At 40.9% G+C, this 14,190-nt stretch overlaps 1 protein-coding gene across 1 annotated transcript in view; it reads left to right on the top strand.

Moving 5' to 3' along the window:
- Positions 1-14,190, top strand: part of ALK (ALK receptor tyrosine kinase) — a 638,118-nt gene that overhangs the window by 187,503 nt on the left and 436,425 nt on the right. Inside the window, exon 3 of the mRNA XM_030557349.1 lies at positions 4,379-4,534. Within this exon, the coding sequence (XP_030413209.1) occupies positions 4,379-4,534 (156 nt within the window). The remainder of the gene's footprint in view (positions 1-4,378; positions 4,535-14,190) is intronic.

The following is a 14,190-nucleotide window of genomic DNA, read 5'->3' as shown; positions in this document are numbered from 1 at the left end:
TTGACATCTGATTTGTGTCCATTTATTCTTTTGCGTAGAGACTGTCCGGTTTGGCCAATGTACATGGCAGAGGGGCATTGCTGGCACATGATGGCATATACCACATTGGTAGATGTTGTGGAAGAAACGAATTGTGCAGGTGAATGAGCTTCTGATAGTGTGGCTCATGTGATTAGGTTCTACGATGCTGTCCCCTGAACAGATATGTGGACAGAGTTGGCAATGGGCTTTGTTTCAAGGATAGCTCCTGAGTTAGTGTTTTTGTTGTGTGGTGTTGTAATAGTGTCATCCATGTCCTCCTTCCACCTATTGTTTCCTGTGCTTATACCTTGCATTTTGTCTCAAATTAGGCATTGAGCCTGGGAGCATTTAGACAGGAGGGTAACTTCACACATGTGAAAAATCCCATTAAAGTTCAATAGACTAGTTATGTGTACAGTTAATACTTATATATGTGTCTTTTATGATTGGAGCCTAAGACTATAAATGCTAAAGAGCAGGAATCTTGCAATGTTTTTGTACAGCACTTCACACAATGGGACCTTGATTCTGGTTGGGGCTTTTGGAGATGTCATAGTACAAATTACAAATGTATTTTGTATTCCAAATAAATATGGTGCCCCCAGAAACTATGGTAGTAGGGCATATGCAAATATTAGTAATGATAAATAGTTTAGATTGATGGAAAAGGACAAGGGTTCAGAACCAACTCACTAAAAAAGTCACATGCTTTTAAATCTCTCTCCTTTCATTTGTGTTGGCATAGGCAAGGCTAATATTAAATCATAGGCAGGGCTAATATTAAATCAAAGCTGTTTGGCTCTTCTCATGTCTTTTTGTGTGCTGGCACAAAACTGAAGAGACTCTTGCACTTTATAGATTTTTAGTAAATCCTGAAGAATGGAAAACAATGTCAGGAAATTAAGAAAGTTTGGTGGCAGTGTTGTAAAAACTAGGTAGCATGTATGTGCAACAGCATCCCCTGCTGGGTGGAATCATATCATAACTAAGACTAAGATTTTGTCATAAATATTTTTAGTAAAAGTCACGGACAGGTCCTGGGTAAAAAAGAAAAATTAACAGAAGCGATGACCTAACCGTGACTTTTACTAACAATATCCGTGACAAAATGGGGATCTGCAGGTCCCCACACTGTCTGAAGTCGGCAGCTGCGCAGGGGCTAGGAGCTGCCTCACCACTGGCAGTTCTAGGGGCTTCTGCCACCCGTGGCGGATGGGAGCTCGGGGGTACCCTGCAGCAGCTTGGAGCTCCAGAGGCTGTCAGAGGTGGTGCGGATATCCTGCAGCTCCCTGCCCCCGTAGGTGGTGGGCAGGATACCCTGCAGATCCCAACCACCGCAGGCTGAAGTCATGGAGGTCACTGGAAGTCACGGATTCCATGACTTCCACAACCTCTGTGACTAAATTGCATCTGAGGAAGTGGGTATTCACCCACGAAAGCTCATGCTCCAAAACGTCTGTTAGTCTATAAGTTGCCACAGGACTCTTTGCTGCTGTGACTAAATTGTAACCTTAATCATAACCTTTATATTGCTAAAATGTTATCCTCTGATTCGAGAGAGAGAGCCAACACATTTGCAATAAAAAGACTTGAATTCTATCCTTGCTGCTACTGTGTGTTGTGCATGTCCATCGACTTGTTGCATTTATTATTTCTGTAGTGTGACAAAGGAATTGACAAAATACATGATTAGAAAGTAGAATGTAAAAAACCAAAAAATAAACACTAGACCTTGCTGATTTCATTTCCTCATTAAAGAGGTGAATTATCTGAAAGTATAGAGAAAAGGCAATAGTATTAACTTTAGGATTAAAAGATGTTATATCAGCAGGAGAATTGTCTGAACTGCATAAATATATGCAGTCTGGGAAGAAATGAGGTGCTTAATAGAGAATGTAATTGAAGTTTAAAAAAAATCTTAGTTTGACTAATGTCCATTTAAATGATTTGTTTTAGTCTCACAATAGTGGCATGAGAGTGGATACTAAAGGAAATCTCCAGAGAACAGCATTTTCCTCCAAAAGGGTCTTAAGAGTAGGCTTTTCAAAAATATCTAAGGGCCAGTTTTTAAAGATATTTAGGCACCTAAACATGCAGATAAGTGCCTAGATGCTTGGAAAATCCCATTAGGTGCCTGTCTCTATCTTTAGGCATATACAAATCTTTACAAATCTGGCCCTGAGTTATTTAGAAGCACAAGTTTCATCCAAAATCTGTGGACTGTTAACTGCAGACCAAGGCTGGGAAAGTCAACATACTAGGTAGGAGCTTTCAAAAAATAAAGAAGGAAAAATCATTGGATGTAGTAGTTGGAGATGAATTCAACAATTACTGTATGTTGTCTTGGACAACTTTACTCCCAGGGCCAGATTAACTTTTTGTGGGCCTAGTGCCAAACATATTTGTTGGCCCCCATGGAGGCAATAGAGTAGGGCATGGGGAGGTCAGTCCCCGGAGCAAGGGGCCAGCCAGAGGCAATGGGGCATGGAATGGCAGGGCGGCCCTGCTCCGCCCAATGCGAGGGCACTATTTACAAACTGGCAGTTGCCAGACGCAAAGTGGCCTGCCTGGCTCTGTGCTGCCAGAATGCCCCTTCCCCTTGGGGTGGGCCTATGCCACACCACACAGCTCCCCCATCCAACACCCACCAACTCCCTGTGGCCAGAGGCCCCCCGCACCCACCCACAAATGCACAGCACCCTGCACAACGCCACCCCTGCCCACAGCCCCACCACAACTGCCCAGCACCCCCCACAGAACCTCCACTCCCTAGTACCCCAACACACACAGATCCTCCCTGCCCCTTCACAACCCAAATACCCCCCGCCACACATGCATACTCCCCACAGACCCACTCCCCCAAGCCCTGCCTCCAGGCCACACCCACCAGCCTTGCTGGGAAGCGACTGTGTCTGTTGGGCTGAGCTGGTAGCACAGCCAGGGCTGGTCCCAAGGCTGGGAATCACTCCAGCCCCTCACACCTGGGCCCCATCTGTCTCATACATGCACGCACACATGCACGCACCTGGCTGAGACTGGCCAGGCTTCTGCACCAGACCCAAGCAGCTCAGCGCTGAGGAGACAGGTGGGGCCCCACAGGTGGTGGGAAGCAGAGTCTGCCCAGAGCCAGAGGTGCACTGGGGTCCGGCCAGGGGGCTGAGAGGCGCAGGGGGTGGGGAAAGGGAGTGGAGAGGAGGTGTCGGCCAGCCGGCAGGCAGGCCAAGAGTAGCAAGTGGTGAGTCGGGGGAGCCAGCGGGGTTTCGGGGTGCTGTGAAAGCGGAGCAGGCCGGAGCCCCTTCTCAGCATGGGCCTGGCTCCAGGGAGCCACTGAAGCCATTTTAAACCCAGTACTGACTCTATAATATGATGCTGAAAATACTGTATTCTGAGAAGGGAATCTTAATTGCACCAACAGTTTTAAGCATCTTTAGAAAAGTCTGTTCCTAAAAGAGAACTCGGTGCTGGTGAAAGGTGTGGGTAGCAAGCTTTGGTGGTTGAAGTCCCACTGTCCACAGGACACTCAGCAACAAATCAAGCTTCCACTGCTGCATTAATGTGCCTCACTTTTGTGAGTGAAAGGTCACTTCAGTCACCCATGAGCCATTTAACCACAGGTCTCTCTGTTGAGACTGCCATACAATATACCAGTTGTGCTCACAGTTGGTGTGTTGCAGAACCCCTGTCCTCTAGGAGCTGGTCTGAGACCAGCAATTCATAGACCACTGAACAGTCTTCAGATTGTAATGAGTTTCTATGGACTTGGGTGGAATTTGAACTGACATCCTATAATAGAAAAGCTCTATATCCAATTTTCTCTAAGATATCCAGTCACATTTCTCTAATCAGGGGTAGTCTATTATTTTTTGTCAAAGTCCAAATTTCTTGGTCAAGGTATAGTCAAGGTCCAGACTCCAGAGCAAATAATGAAAAACAACAATAATGATAATAAGTAAATAATTTTGAGGTCTCTTGAAAAGCATCGGGTGGTCTGAATTTGGTCTGCAGTCAGTATGTTGACTATCCCACTCTAGATAATTTTTTTCCTGCTTGAAAATCTTTGCTGGCCCTCTTTCCCCCTAAGAGATGTGGTGGCCTCTGGCCCTTCCTCTTGGTTTGCTGCTGCTCCGTTCACCCCACAAGGCACCTTTAGAGTTTGGTTTATTCTGAACTCCTCTCCTGTCTATCATTTGATCTGATCTGAACTTTCCTGTATCCCCTTTTACTTGGAAAGGGAGTAAAATGCAAGGAGAAACATGAATAAAAATAAGTCCTAACTCATATAAGAAATATGACTGATTAGGTGGGGAGAAGTTGGATTTTATTAACCCTATATATACTGTCTGTTTTCCTCTAACAGTGTTTGACTGCAGTTTTGAATTACCTTGTGAGCTGGAATATTCTCCTCCACTGAAGGACAAAGAAAACCACAACAGGACCTGGCACAGAGTGAGTGCAGAGGAGCTAAACCTTTTGGATGGACCAGAGAGAGATCACTCTGAGGATTCACCAAGAGGTAGGATGAGCAAATGTATTTAGTATCCTTAAAATAATGGTGGTGTGCTTGTAGATACCACACCCTATACAATGTTTGGGGCAATTCTGTTCCTTTCTCTGTGACAAGCAACAAGTGAACTTAAGGAAATTGCTCTGTCTATAGGAAGCAAAATAAGACTGGATTGAAATCAGCTTTGGGATTGTAAAAATCTGAACCAGAAATGGACTCTGGACATTGCACTTGGAGTTGAATAATAATATTTTACACATCTATAGCAGCACTTTCCTCTGAAGTTATTGGTGGGGCTGGGGAAGAAAGGATGAATTCTGCTTCACATCACCCTGTGTGTACTGAGGTGCATGGAGTCTGATGTGCTCAAAGTCATTCTGTGAGTCGGTGGAAGAGCAGAGAATAAAATCCATGTGTTCTGCATTATTGTCCATTGCTAAACACTAGGCACAGATGTCTGTCTTGGAAGCCAGTACAAACAATTTTCTGGTCAGGATTTAAGATTTTTCCATCAAAGCTATTTAGAGAGAAAATAAATACGAAGCATTTGATATTATCATCAATAAAGCAATGTATATTTAAATAAAGAGATCTAGAAGTAGAAAAAGTAAAAAGTGTGTAAGTTTTCTTTTCTCGCTCTTTTGAATCAAAGATGGCTTCTTTGACCTTCTTGGGTATTTTTAAAATCTGCTTTTAATCAAACCTGACAACAGCAGAATATTTTATTCAGATTATAAATGACAAAAGGATCAGCAGGCTGCACTTTGCCTTCTTAATCCTGAAAAAGTAGCAGAAAATCCCACCCCCTTCTACCTGTTGTGGGTATCTGCTTGAAAACTGCCCCTGCTAAAAGTCAGGGTGTCATTTAAGTGGCTGTAACCACAAATGGGAGAGGGAAGTAGGGATACATCCAAACAAACATTGGGGAAAGGTTCCTCTGCAGTGTCCCTCTGTATTAGTCTCAGAAAGATATCTTTATTTCTTCTATCTTCACCATGTACTATGCTTTCCCATGTGCTTTCCGAAAAGTATTCTTTATGCATTAGCTTTTAGTGCCTGTTCCTTCAACCTTACTTATGTTGAGTTACCGCATTGATTTAAGAGATTTATCATGGATAGGTGGAAAGACTGGACTGATGAAAGAAATGTCAGGATCAGGACCCCATTGTGCTAGACACTGTACAAACACACAGGATGATGAAGCTTATGTTCGTTGCATTTTATCTTAAATTGGATTGTAAGAAACAATAGGAAGGAAGGAGGGAGAAGAAAAGGAAGAATAGTAGTAATGAAAGCAATTTAAGTAGCCTAGCTAAGTGCAATGCACAAAATAAAGTCTTTGCATTAGAGAGAGATGCCCAGAAAACAGGATGCATTGGGTAAACCAGAAATGGGATGCTTTAGATGAAGGTGTTAAATATTTTAGTCTTCTCTTTTCACATCTTATGGAAATTCTGGCTGAATGGGACTTTAAGAAGGATTAGAATGAGAAGGGTGGTTACTTGGTGAACTGCTTTGGGAGGAAGTTCCACACCAGAAGGGTAGTGGGGAGGAAGGAATGGAGACAGAAATCGAAGATGTGATGAGGCTGGAATAGTTGGTGGAGTAGCGAGAGAATGAAGGAACCCAATAGGATGAGAAGTCCAAGATATAGAGAGGGCCCTGAAGCCATGGAAAAAGAGTTTAAACTCAGTGGGTGAAATTCTGACCTTTTTAGGGTATGTCTACACTGCAATTACAAATTCATGGCTGGCCAGTGCCAGCTGACTTGGGCTAATGGTCTGCTTAATTGCAATGTAGACGTTCGGGCTTGGGCTGCAGGCCGGGCTCTAGGACTCCATGAGATGGGAGGGTCCCAGAACTTGGGCTGCAACCCGAGCTCCACGGTCTATACCACAGTTGAACAGCTCCTTAGCCCAAGCCCCGGAAGCCCAAGCCAGCTGGTGCAGGCCAGCCACAGGCATCTAACTGCAATGTAGACATACCCAAAGAAGTCAATGGGAGTTTCACCCTTGGGTGAAATCCTGGCCCTCGTGTCGTCAGTGTAGTTTTCAAGGGAGTAAATTCTCTATCTATGAATGTGTTCTGGATCCTGCTTCTGTGATCGTTAAGCTTTGAATAATTAGTAATTGGTCATTGAAGGATTTGTTTTCATGCTGGTGTAAATGTTTCACTGTTGGACTGAGGTTTAAAGTCCAACCCATGCTAGAGGGGTAGTGAAGTCATTCAGCTGACATGGGGAGGGTACTAGAGTAGGAGCCTGTGCAGTCGATGGAGTCAGACTTGGATTTGTTTGGGGGTTTTAAACAAATAGACAAATTGAGGATAGTCAATAATTCATTTTGTGGTGACTCAAGCCCTTGCAGAACCTTCTGAAAAGCCTTGCAGTTCCCAAATGACTGTAACTTCTTTTGCATATGAAGATGGATTTGAAAATTCTACACTCATAACTTTCTTATTTTACATCACTTTAATTACAGCTGCTTGGCACAGAGACATTTTGTGTGGTCTGTTTCAATCTGAAATAACTAAGCACAGTAATTCCAACCCCCACTGTTTGTTTCCTGCACAGCATACTTCCAATTATGTGAGTCCCATTTCATCTCCATTCATGAACTGTAATGAACAGAAGTAAATAAGCAGATAGCATAACCCGATTTTGAGTCATTTTAACTCATCCTTGTCACTTGACTATCAAGTCATGTCAAGTGAATTTCCTATTAATCAAGACAAATACCCAAGCCTGCTTCCATTATCCTCCCTTTATGTATAAAGATTAGTAGAAATTCGCTGATAATATTTGACGCTGAGAAGCAGTATTCCCGGCTGTGACTCAGACTCAGTGTATGAATTTGGGCAAACTTCTTGCAACCCTAGTATCCCCTTTTGAAAAATGGAGGTAATAGCATTTATATACTTTTTTAAAACATGTTGAGATTCACAGAAGAAAGGTGCTAGTAATTATTAAGTGACATTAATTATTATTAAAACCACCTGAATGATACACTCTTGCTACAGAAAACTGGTGGATATTTGTAAATGAGGCACCTTTCAGTGTATGTATTAGGGAATGACAGTGGTGCATTGCTTTGTATTTACAGTTATACAGCAAGCTTTTCACTAAAAGTCCTGACCCCCCCAGTTAGTGGATCAATCAGCCCATGTCCAAGACAACACAATCACTTGTGAATCTATAAGCTTAGGCCCTGATCCTGCAAAGAGTTATATATATGCTTAATTTCTCCTGAGCAACTAGCTCCATTGAAGCCAATGGGATGTTCACATTCTTAAAGGTTATGTGTAATTCTTTGCAGGTTCAGAGCCTTATTATATTTAAATTTCGGTAAGAGCCTGATTCAAAGTCCAATGAAGACAATGGTAAAGACTTGCACTAACTTTGTTGGGCTCAGGATCAGGCCCATATGCATATTAGTGACTAGGTAACCCATGGTGGGCTACCACATATTATGTAATTCATGAAGAATAAGAAAATAAATGCCATAAAATATTCAGGAATACTACATCACAGAAAGTATTCATTTATTTTGACAAGTAGGATTAATTTTTAATTATTTATGATACTTCATAATATATTCTACCAGCAAATGTAAGGCAATATATTTTGTAATGAAATATTAGTAATAGATCTTGCCGCAGTGCTATCTTTGCTAAGAAGGCAGATGAGACAACTAGATTTTTGGTTAAAATGACTGGGTTTGCAGATCAGTGAAGTTTTACTGTATCTGTTTGTTATATCGCAAGTAAGACAGAGGTTTCTCTCTCCATCAAATATCAAAATGTGGCTGAACCAGAACCTCTGTATCTGAATTCTGGATCCAGATCCAAGCTTCCTATGCCTGTGGATGCCAGTCAGACACAGCCCTGAAGTATGTATGTGTGGCAGGGTTAATTGGGGAGGGGGGTTGGAACTGGGTCAACACATCAAGAGCTCCAGGAAACACTGTGCCTCAGGGATGTACAGTGCCTCCCAGAAAGGCACAATCCTTCTGTGTGCCATTGGTACCACCTCATAAGAAGATGCTGCGTGTGCTCTCCAGATCCAGAAGGGATCAAGGCTCCGCCTTTTTCCAACACCATTTGAGGAGAGGAAAGGTGTATATACTGGTGCACTTGCAGGGAGCAATAACTGTGTGCTTAGAGTTCAAAGACTACAGTTATGTCTGGCCCATGAGTCAGATGTACAAGGAGAAAGCAAAGATTCCTTGCACTCCCAGTACCTCCCCTGTACCTTCCCTCCTGCTCATCTACTTGTGGAAGAAGGAGCAACAGTTAGATTCAGACAGACAGAATGCAAATTGGATCCAAATTTGTATTTTTTTAATCTCAAGGTCTTCAGATTTAGATCTATAACAGGTTCAAACCACAAACTCAGAGATCTGTCTTGTATATGAATAGATTTGGGGGAGACAACCCCGTTTAGATTATAGTTTCATATCAAGGTTATACTATACTGGAAAACAGAACAATATTTGAAAAAGTCATGCGATTACACTTCTATCAGAGGAAGACAAATGAGCGTAATACCCTAACTTATGGCTGATAGCTTGAGGCTAACTTGAATTAGAGGTAAAATAAAAATTAAACACACACACATTTTATTAGTTGAATGATCTTTTTTGTCATTGTTGTGGAAATCTAGTAGGTGACAAATCTGAGGAATTGTCACAGATTGAAATGTCATTAGAGGACGCTTTGGAATTAATTGATAAACTTAACAGTAACAAGTCACCGCGACCAGATGGCATTCACCCAAGAGTTCTGAAAGAACTCAAATATGAAATCGTGGAACTATTAACTATGGTTTGTAACCTGTCCTTTAAATCGGCTTCTGTACCCAATGACTGGAAGATAGCTAATGTAACACCAATGTTTAAAAAGGGCTCTAGAGGTGATCCCAGCAATTACAGACCGATAACTCTAACATCAGTACCGGGCAAATTAGTTGAAATAATAGTAAAGAATAAAATTGTCAAACACATAGACTTTTGCCCAACAATTCATGTTCAACATGGTTTCTGTAAAGGGAAATCATGTCTTACTAATCTATTAGAGTTTTTTGAAGGGGTCAACAAACATGTGGACAAGGGGGATCCAATGGGCATAGTGTACTTAGATTTCCAGAAAGCCTTTGACAAGGTCCCAAAGGCTCTTACGTAAAGTAAGTTGTCATGGGATAAGAGGGAAGATCCTTTCATGGATTGAGAACTGGTTAAACGACAGGGAACAAAGGGTAGGAATAAATGGTAAATTTTCAGAATGGAGAGGGGTAATTAGTGGTGTTCCCCAATGGTCAGTCCTAGAACCAGTCCTATTCAACTTATTCATAAATGATCTGGAGAAGGGGGTAAACAGTGAGGTGGAAAGTCTGCAGACAATACTCAACCGCTCAAGATAGTTAATACCAAAGCAGACTGAAGAACTTCAAAAAGATCTCACAAAACTAAGTGATTGGGCAACAAAATGGCAAATGAAATTTAATATGGATAAATGCAAAGTAATGAACATTGGGAAAAATAGCCCCAACTATATGTACAATATAATTTAGCTACAACTAATCAGGAAAGAGATCTTGGAGTCATCATGGATAGTTCTCTGAAGACGTCCATGCAATGTGCAGTGTCAGTCAAAAAAGCAAACAGGATGTTAGGAATCATTAAAAAAGGGACAGAGAATATCAAGGTCGGAAAGGACCTCAGGATGTTATATAGACCAACCAGCTGCTCAAAGCATGACCAATCCCAGACAGATTTTTGCCCCAGATCCAGATAATGGCCCCCTTAAGGATTGAACTCACACTCCTGGGTTTAGCAGGCCAATGCTCAAACCACTGCTCTATCCCCCCCCCCTCATATATGGAGATATACCTATCTCATAGAGCTGGAAGGGATCCTGACAGGTCATTGAGTCCAGCCCCCTGCCTTCACTAGCAGGACCAAGTATTGATTTTGCCCCAGATGCCTAAGTGGCTCCCTCAAGGATTGAACTCACAATGCTTAGTTTAGCAGGCCACGGAGAATATCTTATTGCCCTTATATAAATCCATGGTATGCCTACATTTTGAATACTGCATATATATGTGGTCTTCTCATCTCAAAAAAGAGATATTGGCATTAGAAAAGGCTCAGAGAAGGGCAACTAAAATGATTAGGGATTTGGAATGGGTCCCATATGAGGAGAAATTAGAGGCTAGGACTTTTCAGCTTGGAAAAGAGGAGACTAAAGGGGGATATGATAGGGTGTATAAAATCATGAGTGGTGTGGAGAAAGTGAATAAGGAAAAGTTATTTACTTGTTCCCATAAGAACTAGGGGCCACCAAATGAAATTAATGGGCAACAGGTTTAAAACAAATAAAAGGAAGTTGTTCTTCACACAGCGCACAGTCAACCTGTGGAACTTCTTGCCAGAGGAGGTTGTGAAGGCTAAGACTATAACAGGGTTTAAAAGGTAACTGGATAAATTCATGGAGGTTAAGTCCATTAATGGCTATTAGCCAGGATGGGTAAGGAATGGTATCCCTAGCCTCTGTTTGTCAGAGGGAAGAGATGGATGGCAGGAGAGAAATCACTTGATCATTGCCTGTTAGGTTCATTCCCTCTGAGGCACCTGGCACTGGCCACTGTCGACAGACAGGATACTGGGCTGGATGGACCTTTGATCTGACCCAGTATGGCCATTCTTATGTTCTTATGTAAAAAATGGAGAGCAAAGGACATAGAAGGTGTTGAATGAGACCTAGGCACTGAGAATATTAGCAATCAAAGATAATGAACTACTGGAGTATAAATGGCTACTGGCTTTAATTTATTGTCCCAAGGACAGAGAAAAATGAGGAAGATGCTATAAGATGATAAAGTGATAATCTGGAACAAAATATTAGATATTAACCAAACGGGATGGTATGCATCAAAGCATGTGCTAGCAAGAAATTAGCTTTTTCACCCTTTTCAGGGTTTTTAAGTAGTACAACATTTTTCCAGTGTAAACATAATCAGAAATATCAGCACATTCATCAAAGGGGAAAAAATATGGAGTGAATACCCAGGAATCAGGTGGACTTGTGCCAGTTAGATAAATGAGGAAGAGAGATTCAGGGTGAAGTAACAGTCGACTTTGGTCCATAAGACCTGCTTTGAGATGGGTCTTGAACTGACAGAAATGGGGCTGAAAAAACATTTTTCATTTTTGATAACCAAAATGAAATGAAATATTTTATTTGTAGATGCAATACAATTGATTTATGTCAAAAATAGAAAAACTTTGACAGAATCAAAATTTTGGGATTTGTTGAAAAGCCATTCTTCGTCAGAGAGAGGTTTTGCTTTAAAAACAAAATAAAAGACCTTTTTCTTCTGAGTGCATATTGCCCCACCTTTCCTAACTGAAGGGAAAAATGAAGGTCATCTTGTTTGTCGGGACTTAATTCAGATAGTCAAACAGTTTAAAAATGGTTTAGGAACATTTTTGTGAATAAGTGTCACATTTGATCTGTGAAGTCAGTGTTAGTTATTTGTAAACATCAGGATAGCATCAAGTATTTATGAAAATATATGCAAATCCTCCTAATCTTTGACAAATTTGAGCCCAAATGGAGATCCAGATAGGACTGAATTTTTCACTATTAAGTATTCTCCTGCTTAAAAGGTTTAGTCATTCAATCAGGGAGCCGAAATATTATCGTATGACTTAACTAGATCAACCACGCACCACAAATAGTGAATGGATGAGGCAAACTGTTTGCAAACAGCCCATAGTTTGAAAATTATTCATCCATACTATTGCAAAGAAAAGATACTCACAGGGTTGATGCTCAAGCTCTTTATAAATAGAAGAGGTTAGATTTTTATAATGCATATTGCTTGTAATAGAATAGCTCTACCGGCTCTACATCAGATCAGATTTTGTTTGAAGACTGAACATGACAGAATATACATATCAAATACTATCACACAGCCCCATAGGAACATATTCAATATTAAAATACTAAAATGCATCTGATTTTGAAAACACAAACTCCTGATGCCAAAACCCCAACGTGCCATGAAGAAAAGATGCTACTTTTCATAATGGCCAGATCCCAGCTCATGCTCCCTCTTCACAGACAAAACGCACTGGATATTCTTGGCATTCTGCAGCCTACCCTCCTAGTTAGTGATACACTTGTGCTTTGTTATTGCAACATTATTTCACTTTAATGAGCCTGCTCTAAAGAGGCTAAATTATTATCTCATTGTAGGGCTATGTGTTTGTTTCTAATTGTGAGTATTATATAATAGCTACATATATTTATACTGAATATGAATGGGTGTGTGGGTTTGTTGGCTTGGAAATCTTATTTGTTTGCTCATTTGTTCCTTAATTCAGTTAAGGTTTACCAGGAATTCATCTGAAATGAAGCATCTTCTACTCCCAAAACTGAAAGAGAAAAATTATAGGATATATTAATTTCTGATGCACAGTAAAATTTATGATTTGCTCATTACCTGTGACTACACAATAATTTACAAAGTAGCTACGGAAATTACTTAGCAGTTTTGAATTGATGGAAATAGTACTTGACCACTGCTGGACTTGGCATTGTTGTGGGTAGTCTCAGAAGAGAATGGGTATGAAAAATGAACTCCCTTCTCTCATATCTAGAGGTGGACCCTTATGGCCAAGGTTGAGAGAGACATTAGAGGGGCAACATAGAGAAAGCTTGCCTTATTGCAGTCTGTGCTTTCTTTTTTCTAAATAGAGATTATGGGCTTGATCTCACACCAATGAAGCTAATGAGATTTTAGCAATTGGCTTCAGTGGTGTAGGATAGGTGCCCCTCATTCTGCAGAGCTATCAAATCAGCCCCTTTTAAACAACACTGCATTTACACAGATGCGCACTTTTTCTTTACATAATACATTATTTATAAGCAAAGAGAACACCCACACATTACATAAGGAAGCAGAACACTGAATAAATGAATTAATGATCATTGAATTATTAGCAATTGCTTTACTACTATTCCAAGTACTTATTTTAGATTGTTTTGTAAGTACGTAATTAAATATGACAAAGTGGAGAGTAGAGCTTGCATCTCCTATACCTTAACTGTAAAATCATGAGGGGTTTAACACTTAGAACTTCCATGACCATGGAGTATTTTAGCATCATATTGCTCCCTTTATGGTCTTACCATATACACAATATCAAAGGGGATTTTCTCCATGCCTATTTTTTTGAATCTATTTAAAAGCATTAGTAAATTGACAAGGGAGGTTGGATTAGAATCTATTCATTATTGCTTTTAATGTTAAGTGAAAACAGATTCTCTTTTCTATTGTATTATACCGAGTACATTTAAACGTTCATTCAGGCATAGGCATAAGGGTAAGGCAGAGTCCCAGAACTCCAAAAGGTAAGATGCATGTGATAGCAGGCCAGATTCCCACCTAAGGTGGACTTTGACCAGCTAAATTCAGGCAAAGAGTGTTAACCTGCATCTACAGTAGGTAAAAGGTTGTGATTAGGTCAGCGTGTGTTAGCTAATCTCAATTTAACCTCTTTCCCTAATCTAAAGAAGCCCACCTGGGTAAAGGAAGACGGTGCATTTGACTTATTCTGAGTGTTTCTACATATGATATCATACCAGATGCTTTCTGTGCAAAT

This window comes from Gopherus evgoodei, chromosome 3 (genome assembly GCF_007399415.2).
Source record: "Gopherus evgoodei ecotype Sinaloan lineage chromosome 3, rGopEvg1_v1.p, whole genome shotgun sequence".
NCBI classification, from domain to species: domain Eukaryota; kingdom Metazoa; phylum Chordata; order Testudines; family Testudinidae; genus Gopherus; species Gopherus evgoodei.
This window is presented reverse-complemented; position numbering and strand designations above follow the sequence as displayed.